This window comes from Alexandromys fortis, unplaced genomic scaffold (assembly GCF_014885135.2).
Source record: "Alexandromys fortis isolate MF-2015 unplaced genomic scaffold, M_Fortis_MF-2015_v1.1 scaffold_8_1_9099942, whole genome shotgun sequence".
Classification (NCBI taxonomy): Eukaryota; Metazoa; Chordata; class Mammalia; order Rodentia; family Cricetidae; genus Alexandromys; species Alexandromys fortis.
Window position 1 is genome coordinate 6,663,615 of NW_026067898.1, and position 20,982 is coordinate 6,684,596.

A 20,982-nucleotide genomic window follows, 5' to 3' on the forward strand; every position below is an offset into this window, starting at 1 on the left:
CAACACATAAGTGTAATAGTATTATTGGGTAGTGCCCTAATATGCAGAAATAAAGGAAGGGCCAGCAGAATTCAATTTGATTCGATTCTGGATATTTTTACTTGCATCCAAGTGTTTGGGCTTCCATGCAACCAAAACCAAATTCCATCTCAAAACGAATTACTTTGGTAAGCCGACCTAAAAATTTTACTTTTAAAATAACTTTTAGCAGCCTGTTCATGAGAGCACTTCTAGAATTCAATTCCAGAGCATCAAGTAAGCTCTGGAGCCATTGTGCAAAGCAGTTCACAAACCTGACTTGACACACCCACAACACACTCTGAAGGTGGAGCATCCCAGATTAAAGCCAGCACTCTCCACTGCACCAGTCAGCGGGGTGGGAAGAGCGATCCTGGACACTGCTCTAAATATTCTTGCTGTGCCTTCTACCTCCCTAGTCCCGAGTCTCTAGTCTCATTGCAGCTTCTACAGCCTCCTAAAGCAGCGGTTCTCAACCTGTGGGTCGCAACCCTTTTGGGGGTAGCCTACCAGATCTCCTGCCTATCAGATCTTTACATTATGGTTCATAACAGTAGCAAAATTATAGTTATGAAGTAGCAAAGAAATAACTTCATGGTTGGGGGTCGCCACAACATGAGGAACTGTATTAAAGGGTCGCAGCATTAGGAAAGTTGAGAAGCACTATTCTTAAAGCCTGCCGGTCACAGGAGCCGGCCAGGCAGAAGAGGTGTCCAGGCATCCAGTATTCTAAAACTAGCCCACCCGGATAGCCTACTGCTCCTTTAGCCGACACTCTCGCGTCTCAAAATGCGGGATTTTCTTCGCAATTTTGCATTCAGAATATCCGAGCCTTCCTTAAAGTAGTCCAACCCTTAGCTTTCTCCCTTGCTGCTCAGACCTGCTGGCTCTCGGCCTACTACAAGCTTTCTCACCGGAAAGGAAAGGGCCTCCCTCTAAGGACAAAGGACTGAGCCTCTGCGTCACTAAAGGAGGGAGGGGAAAACCTAGGGAACAGAAGCGGGGCGCAGGCAGAAACTGGGAAGATCCGGGACTGGCAGAGAGGGCGGGACCTGGGGCCAGGCGTTGAGAAGCTCAGGGAACCCAACCAGAGCGCAAGCCGTAGCTGGAAGGGCAGGGACTCGCAGAGGAGGAATAGGAAAGGCGCCCAGCACAGCAGCAGAGAAAAAACAAAACAAAACAAAACAGTACAAGAGAGGGGCGGAGCATGGCAGAGGGGGGCGTGGCCGAGAGGCCCGGCAGACGGGGGTGTGGCCGGCTCTTCCGCGCCGAAGCCCCGCCTTTCCCTCCCCCCCCTCTCCGCCTGTCCCTCTTCTGGAGAGAGGCAAGCTGCTATCGGAGGGGGAGCCAGGCAACAGGGCAGGCAAGCTCCTCTCGTGATCTGGCCGACGTGGAGAGGGAGGACCCAGATCCCCATTACTCTCGATCGCTGTGCCCAGCCTTCCCTTCTCGCCATGTCCCACAGCAGGCATCGCACCGAGGCCCCGCCGCTGGAGCGCGAGGACAGCGGGACCTTCAGGTCAGCCCTGGGCCGTCGAGGCCGCAGGCCCAAGACAGGGGTGGGCAGCGGGGCCGGGGCGGGGAGCCGGCTGTCGGGCTGCCTTCTGGGTAAAGCTTCCTCCTTCCCAAGGCTCGGCGCTGGGCCCGCCCTTCGGGCCCGGGATCTGTCGCGCGCCCCGCCCCTCCGGCGACTATAGGTTCTGGAAGCTATGACCAGGGGTGCTACACAAACCCGGGTATAGGCTTGATCTAGCCTGCAACTCCCGAGCCCACTCGGTTTCCTTCAGCATCCCTCCCACTGCGCTCAAGTTCTCACTATACCGATCTCTCTACCCTCGTCTCTATGGGCTGTAGTGCCCAGACGCAGGTGTGCCCAGGCCTTGCCACTGTTCCTGGCAACTGGGGCGCCTTGGAGCTTTCTAGTCACCGTTTGTGGCTGTCAAAACTGACAAGTGGATGCTCTTTGCTTCCCTTTCAGTTTTGTCGTTCAAAGCGTCCATTTTTCTGGTTTTTTGCAGTTTGGGCAAGATGATAACAGCCAAGCCTGGGAAAACACCGATTCAGGTATTGCACGAATACGGCATGAAGACCAAGAACATCCCAGTTTATGAATGTGAAAGATCCGATGTGCAAATACACGTGCCCACTTTCACCTTCAGAGTAACCGTTGGTGACATAACTTGCACAGGTCTGTATGCAGCTAACCGCCACGACCATGTGGATTGGCGGTCCCGACTTTGTGTTGCTTTTTAGTTAGGAAAAGTACCCTCCCCCCTTTATCTAAGACACCTCTGGGAGCAGACGACAGACTCCAGCATCACGTTCTCTTGTTTTCTCCCTAATTTTTGTCTCCCTAAGATGTAAAAAAGCTCAGAAACTCAGAAGGTTTCCAAGCATCCAGCACATCTCTTCCTATACCGAGGGAGCCTGCTAAAGTTCCTCTTAAGAATTAGAAGCTGGAAATGTCCTTGGGGCTGTCATAGCTAGGTCGGTAGGTACCTTTCAAAGTGACAAATACAGATACTAGTAGGCACGACCTTAGAATTTTCTGAGTTTCTCCCTTCATGGACCCATCTGGAACTTTGAATTCTTGGTACCACTTTTGAGTCTGTGTCCATGACATATGGGGAAGGCAGAGACTCCTATACTGTATCCCTCTCCACTGTATTGCACAATAGCCTCTCATTCTCGATACTACACAGGTATTTTGTCTAAGATTGTTTCTCCTTTCACTCACGAAGGAGGAAGTTCAGAGACATTTTCATGAGCCACATTTCCAAGGTCACAGAGCAATAAAGTTTTATAGTTCAGATTCAGATCTTCTTTCAGCTTGAGCCTGAGAAAATGGCAACCAGAGCTGACATTTGTAAATGTGGACATCATTTTCCTATATACTTATTTAGTTGAAAGCATTAAAAATGTTGAATAATTTAATTTGTAAATATACAAAGAAAAAATTTAGGAAAAGCTAAAGTTTCGCTGTCTAATGGAACTTTAGTCTGAATGTATCATGTATTTGTTTCTGGGAGTCTGGGGTTGCCTCTAGTCATTGAAGCCACTTCAAGAAATTGAGGCTGCTTTTATTTGTGTGTGGTGGGGGCAGATGGATTGTATGTATAGGCTGGAACGTTTCTTATAGAAATCCACAACGTTAGATTGAGTTACTACTTTAGCTGGTTATTTTTCAAATATTTAGGCCTGTTCAAGAAAAAAATAGCCATTTTCCCCTTTGATGCATTTTAGGTTAGAGATGAGCAATTTATTTCAACCGTCCTGCCTTTAATCTCTTCTACCCTGCCTTCCTATGGTAACTTATCAGCCTTCACAGCTTCAATGATTATCTAAAGACTAATAATTCTGAGATGTTTGTCTTCAGCCATGTACAGAACAGTCCATCTACCTGTGTGCTTTCAAGGCATCTTTGCTTGGGTTGCAGCAATAGAGACTCTAACTAAGACAGTTGTCTTCCTTATTCCAGCCTATCCTTCCCTGTGGTTCGTGGCTCTATTTGACATAGAAACCTTTCTGCTGCAGTGTCCCAATCCTCGGCTCTCCCAGCCCTCGGCTCTCCCAGCCCTCGGCTCTCCCAATCCTCTGCTCTCCCAGCCCTCGGCTCTCCCAATCCTCGGCTCTCCCAGCCCTCGGCTCTCCCAATCCTCGGCTCTCCCAGCCCTCGGCTCGTCCTCACTTCACTGGCTTTGGCTTGTCTTCTAGGAGTCTATATAGTTCTCCCTTCCCCCATGAAAACTTCCCGAGTGTCTCCAAGAGTAGCTAAACTGCTAATTTTTTTCCTTTTTGATTTTGATATGGTTTCTGGTGGGAGCTCAAGCTGGCCCTTAATTCCCAGTCCTGCTGCCTCAGCCTTCTGAACAGGTGGGACTGGATGGTCACACCTGGCAAGCTGCTGATCTCGTGTGCCTCCTTATAGCTTACACTGAGGCTTACGACATGCCCTTTATATTTCCGGTATCTGTTAACATACATTTGACTGTCAGTCCTAGAGAAGAAGAGATTCTGTTCAGCCAGTGTCTGTTTTAGTAGATGAGGGAGTATAGGACTCTGTGTCCTCTGATACATGAGGGTCATACTTGAAAGCATTCTCCATGAGTTTGGGGATTTGAACTCAGAAGGAAAAGACAGACTTCACCATTTACCTCATGTGATGGCTGAAATGAAGAGTTAGGTCTTCCAACGCCCTCTCCTTGTCTACCCACGTTAGCTATTACCGATTGTGTGGAAGACTTATGACGTAAGCTTCGTCTTCTGTATGTTGACCCTTCTCTGCTCTGCTGCGCGTGATGTGTAATCCTGCCTGCTTAGCTAGAACAGGGACTGTCAGTGACTTCCTTAGAGAAAGCTTGCTGCAGGAGAACCTCTCTGTCTGGGAAAAAGGAAGAACTGTAGTGACTCTTTTTCTCTCCCACCAGCCAGCTCCCAAATCATGACACGAAGACTTATTAATTATGAAAGCTCAACCTTAACTTAGGCTTGTCCCACTAGCTCTTAAACTTAAATTAACCCATTTATTTTAACCTACACTCTGTCACTTGGCTCAGTTACCTGTGATCTGTGCCATGTCTGACTCCTTTAGAGTCTGGCTGATGTCTCTCATACGCCCAGATTCACCTCCTGCTTTCTTCCTCTCTGCCCAGAAGTCCTGCCCATACCTCCTGCCTAGCTATTGGCCATTCAGCTTTTTATTACACCCAATCACAGCAGTACGTTTTCACACAGTGTACAAACATCCCTCAACATTTCTCCCTTTTTGTCTAAATGAAAAGGAAAGGTTTTAACTACAATATAGTAAAACTATATACAATAAGAACAGTTATCAGGTGAGAATTGCATTCAAAATATCCAGTTCATTTGTATTTGGCATATTTGGAGAAAATACTCTATTATCTAATCTATCTTAGTGAATGCAAAGTTTTATACCTAAACCATTTTCTATCATAACTTGTATTACCATCCTAAAAATATCTTTTTAGACCCAAAAATATCTTAGACTTAAATAACTTAAAATAACTTAAACTTTCATGTCTCTCAACCTTATAAACTTTATATCTTTTATGTAAGTTTTTTTTAAATTTGGTAATAAGGAAAACTATAAAACTCTAACTACCTAGTCTTTAACTCCATCAAAGATCTGAGAAGGATATAACAGGAAGTATAGAGCAAGTAACTTCCAAAATTATAGAAATAACAGAGTTATCTGGCTACCTGGGCAGTCACCCAAGATTCCTCTGTAACATTGGGGCATCCATCTTAGGCCTATGAGCCTAGAATATCTGACAGACTTTTCTGCAAAGCAGGAATTTTGAAGGACTATCCTACCCTGTCTTGGCAAATTTCAACAGTCACTTTCTTTTGTGTCCTGCTCGCCCAGTGTGGACAGCATACTGTCAGCAGTCAAGACAAGGGCCTAACTTTATCTTATGGCTAGCCCAAATGGCTAGCTTTGCCACATTGAAAGCAAACTCCATATGGAGGTTATTTGATGCCCATCATCCTTTTCTGAAGTAAATTGATGCTGCTAGGAACAGACATGGTTCACTGTCATGAAAAGCCTTATGTTATTAAAACATTTTAAATTCCATATTTCTGCAAGCCTGTGAAGTATTTGAACACCATCTATCCATTTTAAATATATCTCTGTTTGATCTTGAAATATACCTAACATGACTATAAGTTTGATTGTTACAGATGATGAACTATTAACCTGTTTTTCTTTATTATCCTTAATAACTTTGAAGGACTAGAACTTTACATTTGTTAGTGAGATGCATGGGTATAATACCTTAAATAAGAGTAGAAAATATAGAGGTTATTTTTGTTGTATCAATATACAAAAATCCACATCAATGTAAAATACTTGAGACTAGTGGTTGTTCAAAAGTAGACTCAACATCTGTCCTTTAGTCTTTTTTGGTTTCTTTTTAATGTCTGTACCCAACATTTTCAGAAGCCTTACCCCCAATCAAATCTGATCTTCATTAATTTTGAAGAGAACCATAACTTTTTGTTTCTAGTGGAAACAAAGGTATAACTTTTCTCCCAATGCAACATATTTTCTGATTTCCATTCTGAAGTGAAAACATTCTTAAAATATATAAGTTGGTTTAATTCAGTAGTTTCCATAATCCAATGTCTCTTATCAGATATTGTTTTTTGTACGTTAGTATTTGAAAAATTCAAAGTCAACAAAGTACCATACAGGATCCAGGCACCCTGTGTATTTCCCATCTTTTACATGACTTATTTATTAAATATTATTTTACTCTCTCTTTAAAGACTTAATTTTTTTTATTTTTAAACTTTTTTTTATGACTGTCTATATTCATTTTTAAACTATATCTGTTTAAAGGTATCGTTGGTCTGAACCACTTTGCAGTGCACCTGCAGCCTCTCTGACTGCGAGACCAACCTTAAATGGCCACACCAGACACTGGGCATCTCTGGCAGCTGGCTCCATCCCCCTCAATTTGGTGAAAGTGGAGCCTCATGCCTGCAGGGCACTAGCCTGGAGCCTGTTGTTGTGCCCCAGCTCCAGTAGGTGGTCTACCTAGTCTCCTATCATCAAATAGTGTGCCACCTGTTGCTATAAACCCCATTCAAGTGCTTAGCAGCAGGGCCTCTTGCTACCAGAGCCTGTATACGCTGCCAACAAAAAGCTGCTTGGACCTTTTTTCCACCTTTCTCGGGCCCTTTGTGGATTTACATGCCATGCATTAGGCACCAAATGTAATGAGTCTTATTCTGTCCCATCAGCCAACTCCCAAATAATGACACAGAGACTTCTTATTAATTATGAAAGCTTGGCCTTAGCTTAGGCTTCTTCCACTAGCTCTTAAACTTAAATTAACCCATTTATTTTAATCTACATTCTGTTGCATGGCTCCATGACCTCTGATTCCTACTGTTCTTCTTTAAAGTCCCACTGGCACCTCTTGTGCTCCTAGGTTTGTTTCCTCCCTCCTTTCTCTCTGCCCAGAAGCCCCGCCTATACCTCCTGCCTAGCTATTGGCTAGTCAGCTCTTAATTACACCAATCACAGCAGTACATTTTCACACAGTTTATAAGTATCTCACAACAAAGAGCAAAATGCTAAGTTTTGTTTCTTCAGGAGGTGCGATATGATCTAGCCTATCCCTATTCTATATATAATATAGTCAATATAGAAATCATGTTTTATGTACTTATGCAGAAACTCAAATAAGTAATACTCTTAAAAATGACTTTGAGGTGTTGGCTGTGCAGGTCGAGTGTGATAGTAATATAACTGCAAGTGGTGGTGGGTGGCTTCGAGCAAGCATGCATACGGTGACTTTGTTTCGCACTGTGACGACAGCTATGGAGCCCATGCCTCCTCACAGAGACTGAGACCTTTCTTCTTTTCCCATCTTTAACTCAGGTGAAGGGACCAGTAAGAAGCTGGCGAAGCACAGAGCTGCAGAGGCCGCCATCAACATTTTGAAAGCCAACGCAAGTATCTGGTGAGCTAAATTTCTTTGTATTCCCGCAGCTCAAAATCGTCATGGCTGAGGTAAGAAGAAAAAAATTTAACATGCTCGCAAAAGCAACAGAGTGAGCGGTTGGCCGTGTCTTCGCTCTAAAATCCCATATCTGTGAAAGCCTGCCATCCATTAGAGACAATTTAAGCCTATTAAATCTGGCAGTTAGCTGCTGGTGGGAGGCTGTCGTGGACCAGGCTTTACTGGTTCATGCTGGAGTGCAATCAGCGTTTGCAGCAGATATTAATATTCTTAATATACAGGGTATTTATTTTTAATTGATTTTTTGTACACTAAAGAAAGTAAGATGGAAGATGGAAAAAGGTCAGTAAAAATAGTACTTTTCTTCTTTTAAAAGATGGTCTTACTTTTTTTTAATGTATACCTATATAAAACATAGCTGGCCTCAAATTCACTATGTAGCCCAGACTGGGCTCCAGCTAATGGTCCTCCTACCTCATCCTCTTTGATGCTGGTATTGTAGGCATATATTACTCTACCTAGTTGAAAGTACTCTTAGAAGTTCTCATTTGGGAAAAGGAGGCAAGAATGTACCTTTCCTGCATCAAGTACGGGGGTATGTTAAGTCGGATAGTAATTCCATAGTTTCCGGGTGGAAATGTCTGCCACGGTTAGTGCTTTTAGAAAGAGTATCGGCCTTGCAGCATTGCATAGCTCATAAATTATGTCTCCGACTTACACTGTGCCCACTGTGGAACATGGCAAGCCTTCAGCTTCCTCTCTTACACATGCCCAGAGATGCCTGGAGTTCAGTCATGTGCAATCTGCCTAGCGTTGGTCAAAAGGCCAGTGGAGTTTAGGGTAGACTGGTTTTTGTTCTCCAGCCATAGTGAGACTTAGAGATTTAGGAGAATATTTAAGATCCACGCAGTATCTCTCTTTCTCAGTCACTCCAAAGTTTTGGGGTGTTTTAAAACTAGTGACATATTTACGTTTAAGATACGTGCTTGCCTCAGGCCAGTCTTGAACCTCACAAGGTGATGCTTACTCCTCTGTATACAAGTGACTTATGCTGGCTTTCAGGTCACACTTCTTGTAGCACAGCTTTTGAGCCCTTCCACCTGTGGGTGGTGGCCCTCCTGTGCTGTGCAGCCCAAAAGTTCTCCCAGAGCGCTGGGTACATTTGTAAAACCCAACAAACGGCTTGTCGTCTCTGCTCATGGGCAGCATTTCACTCCGTCACTGTGAAAGGCTAACAAACCTTACGATGTATTTGTGCTTCTTGACAGATAAGATGGGAATTACTAAGCTGTGATCAGGCCTACAGTGGCCTGGTTTAGTACAGAGACTTTCTCACCTCTCCATCCCAATTACTTGCCTAGCTTCGGCATGCAGCATTGTAAGTGAATTCTCGTCTATCCTGTCTGCCTGGGTTCAACTTGGCAGTTGGAGGAGATGGCGGTAGCAGAAGCTCACGTGTCACGACAGAAGTGACTCTTGAGTTGCCTGCATTGTGGAGCTGTCAGCGCGGAGTGCAGCGTCTCCAGAACTAGGCCTTGATTTCCTCAGTAACTCGTAATTGCAAACCCCCTAGAAGAGACTGGCCTTTCCCCTGGTTAGAATCCCCACACACATGTTAAGACCACATTCATGTAGGGTGTCTACTTTATGCAAGATGCATCAGAATCTCAGAGGATTAACCTTACACCAGGCAGATAACAGAACAAATTTTTCTTGCTTAGATATCTGGATGAAAAAGCACTTATAGCCTAGATAAATGCATTGCTACAGTTTCCTGACTAATGGTTGTGCTTTTTCTTTTTTAAGTTGTTTTTAGGAACTGGAGGGAGGGTTCAGTGGTTAAGAGTACTGACTGCTCTTCCAGAGGTCCTGAGTTTCATTCCCAGTACCCACATGGCTCACAACCATCTATAACTATAGCCCCATGAGATCTGATGCCCTCAGACAAAACACCAATACACATAAAGTACATAAATAAAAGTAATGTACTTTATACATGCATACATTCATATATGCACACTATTATATATAATTTTTAAGAACCTCATGCATGCATCTGTATCACTCCTTCCCCTTTCTCCCCACCTCCTTGTCCAACCAACCCTCTTCTATAATCCCAAATTATAGTTACATGCACTCTTTCTGAAACTGTTTTTAGATTTATTTATTTTTATTTTATGTGTATGAGTATTTTGTTTGTATGTATGTATATGTACTACATGTGTGCCTGGTGCCCACAGTAGACAGAAAAAGGTGTTTGATCCCCTTGAGTTGAAGTTATGGATGGTTGTTAGCCATCCTGACCCTATGGGAACTGGGAACCAAACCCAAGTTCTCTGTTAGAGTGGCAAGTGTTTTGATCCGCAGCCCTCCATATGTACATTTTAAATATTTTTTTGAGTCGGTTTTATGTACAAAGCTTATGTAAGTAAGTAATACATAGGCCCTATCACCAATTAGTGTTCAATGTGAGTCAGAAAGAATTAGGAGAGGAATGGACAGACTGAGTGCAACAGTGGATAATTTATGGTTAAACAACTTTTTAAAGAGCCAGATTGTTTTTAATATAGAACTCAGACTTGCTATGTTTAAGGCTGGCTTTGACCTCCTGGTCCCCCTGCCTCTGCCTCCAGAGTGGTGAGGTTATAGGCATGTGCCACCGACTTTGGTGGTACAGTGTTTCAGGAAGAACGAGAAATCACGATCCATTGAGGAAACAGAGTCGACATCTGGAAATGATGTCTGACCTAGCTCTTAGATGATGGGTCAATCAGATTCCCAAAGGAGTCAGCGTGAGGGGCATTCAGTCCATATAGGAGGAATGGGGGAGCTTAGGCAGAGGAGCTTGAGTGGAGAATACATTGTCATCTACTTAGTAACTCAGAGGAAATTGCTTTATTTAATAACACCTTTAAATAATGTTTAGTTTTGCAGTTCCTGACCCCTTAATGCCTGATCCATCCAAACAGCCAAAGAACCAGCTGAATCCAATCGGCTCGTTACAGGTAGGTCAGTTTCCCATACTGTTTGTCTACTGGCTGAAGTGTAATGAGTTTGTACTATCACAGAGACCAAGACAAATGGGTTTAAATATAATGAGGGGAATATGAGCATTTTCTCTTTCTTTCATTCTTTTGTGTGTGTGTGTGTGATCTTGAGACAGGGTCTCTCTATGTGACTGTGGTATCCTGGAACTCACTCTGTAGACCAGGCTGGCCTTGAACTCACAGAACTCCACCTGCCTCTGACTCCTGAGTGCTGAGATTAACGGCGGCATATGTCATTAGGCCCCAGCAATGAGTATTTTGTTTTTGTTTTTTTATATTGCATAATGCTTTATTAATCTTGAATTTTCTTAATGCTAATGAGAAAGAACAATAGCTGCAGAGAGGCATTGGCCTGTAGACAATACGAGTATTTTGTTTTTTAAGCAGTGATCATTGCATTGTCCATAGCTAGTTTGAGATTATTTTCTTACTAACTTGCTTTTGGACTTTCTTCCTGTTCAGTATTTGCCTTGTTTAATGGAATCGTCACTCAGTATAAGCAGGCCTTGGTGTATCAGGGTAGAGTGTTAATTCCTGGCTTTGCTAAAAGGTCAAGAAGCAGTTGGGTAGCGAGTTTATGCTTTAAGAATATGGCATTTCTCACTGCTCTTGGAAAAGAAAAACAAAATGAGACAAAACAAAAAAACCCTCTTTTTGCTTCTGTCAAGACAGAATTTACACAGAACCATGGCTGCGTAACAAAATTCAAGAGGAGAGAGGTAGCCACTTAATTGCTTAATTCTAGCAAAAAGGGAAAGAAAACCATAAATGTAGTCTGCCTTCCTCAGTGAACTCAGGCATCAGCTCACTATGGCACAACAGAAAAGTACCGCCAATGGCACCAAACTGCTTTGGTTTGGGCATTGGATAAAGGAATATAAGATGTGGGATCACTTATGGGGATAACAGGGCGTTCCTCCGGGTTCTGTTGGCCAGTACCGTGCTTCTTGTCAAGCACAGGACCAGAACCAGGATCAAAGAGAAATATCATTTGTGCGACTGAGCCGTAGAATAGTTAAAGTTGCTATCATAACCTCATTGATTTTACAGGAACTGGCTATTCACCACGGCTGGCGACTTCCTGAATATACCCTTTCCCAGGAAGGAGGCCCTGCTCATAAGAGAGAATACACCACTATTTGCCGGCTAGAGTCATTCATGGAAACAGGTACTTGCAATCAGAGGCATTTGCAATATTTCCAGATGGTGAATTGCTATAGAAATTTCTATCATGTGGCTTTGTGAATATTGATGTCTCTTTTATACTATCTGTGACTTTCCGAGAATAGTTATGTTTCTGAATTTGATGTTTCTAAAATGAGTCTGTAGCTGAAAAGACAGGCTAATTGTAGGCTCTTTGCCTTAAGTAGTTTTCACTGGACTAGAAAGATTGGGTGAGGAATGAGAGACTAAACGGCGAAAAAAAAATTGTGGCGAGCTAGTGAGGGTGTTTATCTTAATGATAGCATGTTTGGTTGGCATGTATGAGGTCCTAACTCCAGTCCCCAAAATCATAAAATATAAAGAATAATATCGTAAATTACAAGGAGATAGCAGAGGCTGTCCTTTTTAATTGCAGCAAATTTTGATTTATAAAGGACATAAGCTCTGATGAAAAAAACGTCCCTTTAAAAAGTACTAGTGAGAATTCCCGTGTTAACTTCTCTGGCCTGCTTGGTCACTTCTAAAGTAGATTAAAATGGGATTGCATGAATGATGTGTGCAGAGCAGTGGTAGAAGGCTTACCTAGCACAAATGAGGCCCTGGGTCCCGTCCCCAGCACTACACAGATGAGACCTTAGCTGGAGATTAGACACAACAAGCCAGTGTTTCCTCCTAAATGGTAGTGTGAGCCAGTGCAGCAAACCCTGGGTCAGAAGCAGGACCTCGGCTTCTGTTCTTCCTGGAGTCCTTGATTTAAAGGGTTAAGCAAACCTGATAATCTCCTTGGGTTTCTGATTGATTTATTAATTGTTTGGTGGTATTGGATATTTAACATGCGCCTGTCATGCGCTAGGCAAGTGTTCTGTGACTGAGTTATATCTCCAGTTGTTTTGTGTTTTTGTTTTTGAGACAGGCTCTCCCTCTATTATGTAGCACTGGCTGTTCTAGAACTCGATTTGTAGATCAGGCTGACCTTGAATTTTACTGAGATCCAGCTGTCTCTGCCTTCCAAGTGCTGGGATCAAAGGTGTGAGCTATTATCATGTCTGGCTAGCCTCAGTTTGTAAATCTATAAAACTAAAATATAGAAGTAGATTTTTTTTTTCAAGACAGGGTTTCTCTGTAGCTTTGGAGCCTGTCCTGGAACTCACTCTGTAGACTAGGTTGGCCTTGAACTCACAGAGATCACCTGCCTTTGCCTCTCGAGTGCTTGGATTAAAGGAGAGAGTCATCACCACCCAGCCTAAAAGTAGATTTTTAACCTTTCAATCCAGTATCTCCTATACCCTTATTAATGTTTTTTTTTTTAATTCACATAGTTGCCAACTTATAAAAGATGATAAACAAGAAATTAGAGGTAGGGCTTAAGGGAGTTTACTGGCCTTTGAGATTGTATCATGGGATGAAAGCAGAGGGGTCCGGTTCACAGGCACCGAGAGCCATCTGGTCAATTCAACCACAAAGACTCTGTAGTAAGTTGGAAAAATAATTGCCCACTCCTCATAGACTGGGTAGAACCATGCTCTTTTTAGGCTAAGTATTCAGTGAAAAAAAGAAGCATCACTTGACCATTTTAAAATTAAGAAGAGTTAGGGGTTATAATTTATGCATACTTGACAAATCTCATTGGTCAGAATTAAACCACACATGATTCGTGTGCTAGATCTAAGGACTCACTTTGTGCTGCAAAGTTTAATTATTGAAGAAAAACTGGGCTGGGGGAATGGCTTAGTGGGTCCACTGCTCGCTGCACAAACATGAGCCTGAGCTGGAATCCTCAGCACCCACTGATGGCCAGGGGGCACAGAATGAGGCACATGGATTCCCTGGGGTGAGCTGGCAAGCTGGTGCCACTGAATAGCGAGCTCCAGGTCCAGGGAAAGATGTTGTTTGAAAAGAATAAATAAATAAAACAACAACAAAAAGTAACAGAGATGAAAAGCAGCAGAGGGAGACATCCAACGTTGACCTCTGGCTTCTCTGGGCACCAACACGAGTGGGCCCAGCCACACACAGATGTCTTCACATGTACACATCACACACACACACACACACAGATATTTACAAAAATAATTAATGGTTGTTTGAGGGCTAGTGAGACAGCTTAACAATAGAGCACTTACCCTGGCTTTCACTCATGTGTGTGTGTGTGTGTGTGTGTGTGTGTGTGTGTGTATTTTAGTATGGCAGCTAAGCGGTGGCAGACTTAATAAAGGTGAACACAGAAGGACTTTGGATACAGGGTATATTGAGATATATCTACACTATATATTATAACAAATAAAGATGTTAGTGCAATAAGAAAATTCTGGTCCAGTGTATGAAAATCCTGAGGTATTCACTAATAAAACACTTGGCCATACTCTGTGAACACTAATTTCTAAACCTACTGTTTCTTCCTTTCTTTCACCTAGGAAAGGGAGCATCCAAAAAACAAGCCAAGAGAAATGCTGCTGAGAAATTTCTTGCCAAATTTAGTAATATTTCTCCAGAGAACCACATTTCTCTAGTAAGTAATAACCAGGCAACTGGATAACTGGATTCTATTATGACTGAGCATCTCTGACTACAGGAAATGTCCCTTCATTTCTTTTCTTTTCTTTTCTTTTTTTTTTTTTTTTTTTTTTTTTTTTTTGGTTTTTTCGAGACAGGGTTTCTCTGTGGCTTTGGAGCCTGTCCTGGAACTAGCTCTGTAGAGCAGGCTGGTCTCGAACTCACAGAGATCCACCTGCCTCTGCCTCCCGAGTGCTGAGATTAAAGGCGTGCGCCACCATCGCCCGGCTGTCCCTTCATTTCTTGTGTGAACACTTCAGAGTTGCCATCTTTAAAACTCTCAGCTTTGTCGAATTACATGCGACTCCAATTTTTGTTGCCTCCTGGATTGGGCTAGAGTTGGTTCAAGTAAGAGGGCCTGGGAGACACAGTAGATTCAGAGTCTCAGGATGGGGTCTGAAAACGAGAGCTCAGCCAAGAGTGTGGCTCAGTGGATGGCTTTGTGCTCAGCATGTACGAGGGTCAAATAGGCAAAGTCACAGACAGCGGACCAATGGTGCTGCTTTATATAGCCATTCCTTGGTTTGCTCATTATGTGCCCACTTCATGATCATTTGGTGAGCTTGTACTGTGTCAGTATGCAGCTGGCTTCTGCCTCTAACTAGTTTGACAGCCTACTAAAAGACAGTATGCTATAGATAGTCCAGGTGGAGGGTGGGACAAGAACATGGAAGAAGGCATCTAGCCAAGACTAGGGTTTCAGGATGGTCTCCAGGAGGAAGTAACATCTAAGCTGAGACACGGGATGAAAGTAGAGCAAGTATATTTCCAAGCAAAGATGGCAAGCACAAGGTCCCCGGAGTAAAAAGCCATATATAGTCAAAGAATTGTTAGCAGTTGGTAAGTCCAGATCATGGTGGCAGAGGAGGGAATTCTCAAAGAGTGAGCCCAGGCAGGCAAAGAGAGATCAAGTCTTAAATCGACTGACTAACTAAAGAGCTTACCGTTCATACTGAGGGTAGTGCCAAGTCATTAACAAATTTTATCTTGGCAGGAAAAAAAAAGATCTAATTTGTTTGTTAGAAAGGAAATCACTTAGTTGGATTATGGGGAGTAAATGAATATGAGGGCCAGAGAGACCCCTATTATATTATAGAAAACAGATGCAGTAAGATAACATAAGCTAAGGTAGAGGCACAGGAAGTGGAGAGAAGTGAGTATATTTTAAAATGAGTTTTAGAGGAGCTGGGGAGATGGCTCAGTGGCTAAGAGCATCCAGGTTCAGTACCCTGCACCTACACGGTGGCTCAACGGCAGCAGTATCCTCACAGAACTTATGGTTCACTTATAGGAAAAAGAGAAACAATCTCTTCAATAGATGCTTAAAAGATAATTGTAGCAATCATCACTGATAAAAACAAAGTCCAAAAATATTAAAATTGTGGTTACATGTCTGCATTACAATCGTCTCATTAAAATAGAAGATAAAACAGGACATCAAGTAAGAGGTTTTATTTGACCTTGTTCTGGAAATATCAAGAACGCGATTAGATGACAGGGAACAGAGTAAAGCTGGAAACAAGAAAGGGTGAGCCAGAAGTGTTTGCTAGATGCAAATAATCCGGTTCTATTTCTGCAAACCCCTGGAGAGCTGGGTACAGTGGAGCACTGGGAGGTAGAGGCAAGAAGATCCCAAGTTCAAAGCTTCCTTTGGCTACATAACAAGTTCAAGGCATTCCCTGAGCTACAGGAGACTCTCTCTCAAAAGCAAAACACCTACTACAAACAGTAACAGAATGTATCAAGGTAACTGATTATTAAATTAATGTACAAAATCGGTAGTTTTCACATTCTTTAGTCTTAGGAAAGCAACAACTAGAGTATTAAAAAGAGAAAGTTAAATTTATTGTTTTGGAGAAAGCAATTGAAGGTGAGGAGAGGATGAAGCAAGGGGTTGTCTTCTCTTCCTACTTGTGGACTTTGGAATGTTTTTGTCTATGAGTAGATGTACATAGGCTGCCAAAAACCCGAGAGTTTGGGCGATGGCTGAGTCTGTGAAGTGCTTGCCATACCACCAGAAGGACTAAGCTCAGAAATGTGGCACTTCTCTAAAGCCAGGCCCAGTGGCCTATGTCCCAGTGCTGGGAAGACGGACACAGGAGGACCCCCGAGGCTTGCTGGGAAGCCAGTCCAGATGCATCTGTGCGCTCCAGGCCCAGGGAGAGATTCCGACTCAAACAACAAGGTGGAGAATGTTGACACATGTGGAGGTACATTCTCACACATACCACGTGCACACATATACCATACATACAACACACACGCGCGCACACACACACATGCACACCCCAAAACAAAATTTGACACTTTCCGAAAAAATGGAAAATCTATTCTGAAAAAAAAAAGAAAAGGTATACTAGAAAAAAGTCAATAATATTCTTATTTATAAAGCAAGAGCTAAAGTGTAAAAAAAAACCCATAAAATCCATTTTTAATATTAAATCGGAGCGTTATGTTGAGGTAAACTGGAATAGAAAAAACTGGACACATAGGAACACTTAAAAACCCTCCTGAAGAATATAACAAAAAAATTAGATTAATGTGGCCTTATTTCTTTTCAGACACTTGATATAGTAAATATGTAAAAATGTATATATTTGTTGTCTTACTCTACATCTGCCAGACTTCAGTTTGAAACTCACAAGGATTTTACTAGGTTTATCTGGAAAAAGCAAAAGGCAGATCCTTGAGCGGAGCCAAGAGCCCTAGAAAGCAAGAATCTGAAGTGGGCTAGGGTGCTTGCCTTCCCAGAGAATAAAGCAAACAGTGAAACTGTAAAACCACGGGGTGCTGGTGGGAGTGCAGAACGGAACTCAGGAGCAGGTGCAAGTGCACAGACACCTAGTGATGGCGGCAGTGGTTTCAGAGCAGGAAGGGAAGGGGTGGCTCAGCTGTGAGGCAGACAGCTGAAAGCCCTGTGGGAGGGAGCCAGATGGTGTCTTTGTATCTATGTTGTCATGTACGTCAGTTGCTTATCCCAGAACCAACGTAAGTCCCAGACAGATCAAGGACTAAGCATAAATACAACTGTAAGTATTAGAAAACATGGAATATCTTCTCAAAAAAAAATCTTAGGTATGGAAAGGTTTTAACTATAACTTAAAATCTAGACTAGAAAACAAATGAATTTGGCTGTAATCTACAGTATACAGCCAAAATTCTGTAAATAAAAGCAATATAACTAAAACAGAGAAAGAAGCCAGTGTTCATACATATAAAGTCCATGCACATAAATTAAAAAAAAATCCCAGTAGGAAATTACAAAAGAAAGAAAAGGAAAATATTCAGTTTATTCATGCAAAATAAGATAGTTTTACCTTTCAAGTTAGTAAAAGCTACAGTGTTTAATAACTAACTGGTATTAGCGAGAGTGTGAAAATACAAGCTCCTTTTGTGAATTAGTTCTGAAATCGAACAGGAAGTATTTCTTACATTTATTTGGGTATGGGGGGGCATATGTGTGCAAATCAGAGGGCAGCTTGCTGGAAGAGCCGGTTCTCTTCCTTTGCCATATGGGTCTGAGGGATCAAACTCAGGCATCAGACTTGGCATCAAGAGTCCTCACCTGCTGATATCAAGAGTCTTCATCTACGGAGCCACCTTTCTGGCCCAAGTTGGAAGAACTTATCAAAATAAAAGCCTTTCTTTTGGCAGTGTCTCTCCTAGACCTAATGCTGGAAAGAAACAAGCCTGGGTCCCCTGGAAAAGCAGCCTGTGCTCTAAGCCCTAGGTCCTCTGGAAAAGCAGCCTATGCTTTAAGCCCTAGGTCCTCTGGAAAAGCAGTCGGTGCTCTAAGCCCTGGGCTGTCTCTCCAGCTCCTAACCAGTGCTTTCAGTTACACTGGCGCTGATGCTGGGGGTGGGGGCAGATAGGAAGCTGAATCTCCTTCATCTCTGCTTTTTAGACGAATATGGTCGGACATTCCCTAGGATGTACTTGGCATTCGTTGAGGAATTCCCCTGGTGAAAAGATCAACTTACTAAAAAGAAGCCTCCTCAGTCTCCCGAACACAGACTACATCCAGCTGCTGAGTGAGATTGCCAAGGAGCAAGGCTTTACCATAACGTATCTGGACATAGGTATGGTCTCTTGTTTATCCTGACTTGTTTTGTTCCTTTTTGTTTTATTGTTGGTTTGGAGACAGGCCTTTAATCCCAACACTAAGACGCAGAGGTAGGCAGATCTCTGTGAGTTCGAGGCCAGCCTGGTCTATAAGAGCTAGTTCCAGGACAGGCTCCAGAGCTACAGAGAAACCTGTCTCGAAAAACCAGAAATTAAAAAAAAAAAAAAAAAAGCCCTTTCCTAAAGGATTTGCTTTATGCACACCCAGCGCTGACTGTCATGTTTATGTGTGTCGTTACAGAGGAACTGAGTGCCAACGGGCAGTATCAGTGTCTCGCAGAACTGTCCACCAGTCCTATCACCGTGTGTCATGGCTCAGGCATCTCCTGCAGCAATGCACAGAGCGACGCCGCGCACAATGCCCTCCAGTATTTAAAGATAATAGCAGAAAGGAAGTAGGAGCGGGCAGCTGAGCTCTCCAGCCGTGCCTCCGTCCCCCTTGCACCTCTTCCCAGTGGCACATTTACTGCGATACACGTTGAGCGGTCCTGCCCTGTCCCCGTCTCTTCGGGGTCCGTCGGCCTTCCAGACCCAATTGTCTCCTGGTAGTTGCTGTTCAGCTCTTTTTAATGGCTTCAACTTTGTACTGGTATGTTGTATTTATAAACTTTGTACACACGGCTGAATGCGGCACCCCTTTTACAAGCTCAGGCTCGCTGGATGAACCTGCGTGTTTGACCGACCATTAGGCGGTAAAGTCCTGCTAGCAACAGTCTTGCTGCTGCTGAAACTCCCTTTGGGGGCGAGGCTTTGTGACGTGAATCCTGCTTTAGACTAGAGTGTTGAGGCTTGTGTTGAATGTCACTGCTGGATTTCAGGGAAACGTGGTTGGTGTGCTGTGCATTTGAAACCGCTGAATAAAGAGCTGTTCTTATAACGGGGGCTCCGCTCATTTTATTAAATAGCTACTTATTTGATCGTAGCTTTCTTCTTTGTAGGTGAGCGCTCTGATGAACATTTTCGTTTGGATGGCTTGTTATCTGCATGCCGCTAGCTTACTGCAGAAATTCAAAGGTAAAATTCTGTAGCTGAAGGACGATCTACAGATATCTGTGGGCATCACTGTTTGATTTTTGCAGTCAATCCTAATCCTATGCAACACTGTGTTTTTTCTTGACACAGCCATTGATTGGTGAGTTAGTGGTTTGAAAAAGGGTTACTACAGAAATGATGACAACAGAAACATTTCCAATTCATTCGATTCTTTTACCAGAATATTTCAAAGATTTGACTTGATTTAAAGGTTAGAAAAAGAGCAGGAGATGGCTCAGTGGGTCAAGGGGCTTGCTGCTAACCTTGACAGCTCGCTGATTCTCAGAACCACATGGAGGAAGGAGAGAGCTGACTCCCACGCGTGGTTCTCTGACCTCCACAGGTGTGCTATGACACACACATACAATCAATCAATACATAAATGTCAAAATACATGCATTTGAAAAGTTGCGGGGAAAGGCTGGAAAAGGTTAGATTCTTAAATGCACGATGACCTATCCCCTTTTGGGAGCGTGGCTGATCTTCTATGAGAGGTCTCCATGCTTGTTCGAGCTGGGGACAGCCACCAGTCAGTCATCCTTTCTAGGCAGCCTGCGTTCAGAGACTCACCGTACTGCCCACATTGGGATGATCTTATAATGCTTATCTCAGTTCCAGAGTTCCCATACACAGGGACAGTTTACTCTGCCTTGTGGGTATTTTTTTTTTGTGGGTGGTTTGGATTTGAATTTGTTTTTTTTTTTTTTTTTTTTTTTTTTTTTAAAACAGCGTCACTACATAGCCCTAGCAGTCCTGGAACTCACTACGTAGATCAAGCTGACTTTGAACTCCAGAGATCCTCCTGTCTCTGCCTCCCAAGTGCTAGAATTAAAGGCCTGTGCCACTACACGTGGCCAGAGACTGCCTTTTTGTTTGCAGTATCCCCACTTCTCCCTCTGCCTTCCTTTCCTGCCAGAGCTAGCAGCCCCTAATCCATCCTCTAATTTCAACTCCAATTTGCTTCTCAGGAAGCCCAAGCTGTGATGCTTGAAGAAGTGGCATAAGAAAGGAGAGCCAGTGGGATTTTGCACCTCCTTCTGCCTCCTGGCTTACAGGATGGGAGCACCACTCGGTGATGGAAAACAGAGCCCACAGCCCCTAGGATGCTGAGGTAGCACATTTATTACAACTTCTCCAAGCAGTAAGCTGAGCTGCCCAGCTTCTGTTTCAGATGACTGAGAAATATAGAAGCGACCACTCTTAAGGATGGAAGAATTGGCCAGCTATTGCTAATCGCTGTTGCAGACTTGAAAATAAGGGTGATTTAATGGCTGAGTCAACATCCCTAACCAAAGGAGAAAAGAGTTGCCTTAGCTCAGGGTTTGAGAGAGTTCAGTTTCGTACATTAGAACATTTAGACCCCTTGCTGTGGACTTGAGATGAAGCGTGATGGGGCAGTAGGAGCCAGTAGCACCCAATGGAGGCCAGGAAGGAGAGAAAAGGGCTTCAAAGAGACAAGTGCCAGCGTGCACCCTCAGAGGCACAGTCCCGGTGACCCACTTCCTCTGCCTAGGTCCACCTCTCATTCCCCCCAATAGTCCACTCAAATTTTT

The 20,982-nt window shown here is 43.4% G+C and overlaps 1 protein-coding gene across 4 annotated transcripts; it reads left to right on the plus strand.

The window, feature by feature from the left end:
* The first annotated feature begins 1,072 nt into the window (after nt 1-1,072).
* Nucleotides 1,073-20,324, plus strand: Prkra (protein activator of interferon induced protein kinase EIF2AK2). 4 transcript variants are annotated; one of them, XR_007588252.1, is made up of 9 exons: nt 1,073-1,537; nt 2,037-2,082; nt 7,430-7,511; nt 10,438-10,516; nt 11,609-11,726; nt 14,137-14,231; nt 18,180-18,354; nt 18,639-18,986; nt 19,336-20,324. XR_007588252.1 is itself a non-coding variant. In XM_050119582.1 (8 exons), exons 1-8 carry the CDS (start codon nt 1,226-1,228, stop codon nt 18,794-18,796), a joined length of 1,065 nt encoding a protein of 354 aa, XP_049975539.1. In that variant the 5' UTR covers nt 1,073-1,225; the 3' UTR covers nt 18,797-19,274. The 4 variants fall into 4 exon arrangements, 3 of the variants coding, with proteins under 3 accessions (XP_049975539.1, XP_049975553.1, XP_049975563.1); XM_050119582.1 differs by lacking the exon at nt 19,336-20,324 and having other exon boundaries at nt 18,639-19,274; XM_050119596.1 differs by lacking the exon at nt 19,336-20,324 and having other exon boundaries at nt 1,329-1,537; nt 2,037-2,206; nt 18,639-19,274.
* The last annotated feature ends 658 nt before the right edge of the window (nt 20,325-20,982 follow it).

Excerpts from the sequence above, each read along its gene's own strand:
- Prkra (XM_050119582.1), top strand. The coding sequence starts at position 1,226 with ATGGCAGAGGGGGGCGTGGCCGAGAGGCCCGGCAGACGGGGGTGTGGC. Across the intron at positions 11,727-14,136 it reads AGAGTCATTCATGGAAACAG|GAAAGGGAGCATCCAAAAAA; the intron begins GTACTTGCAATC and ends TCTTTCACCTAG. Across the intron at positions 18,355-18,638 it reads CATAACGTATCTGGACATAG|AGGAACTGAGTGCCAACGGG; the intron begins GTATGGTCTCTT and ends GTGTCGTTACAG.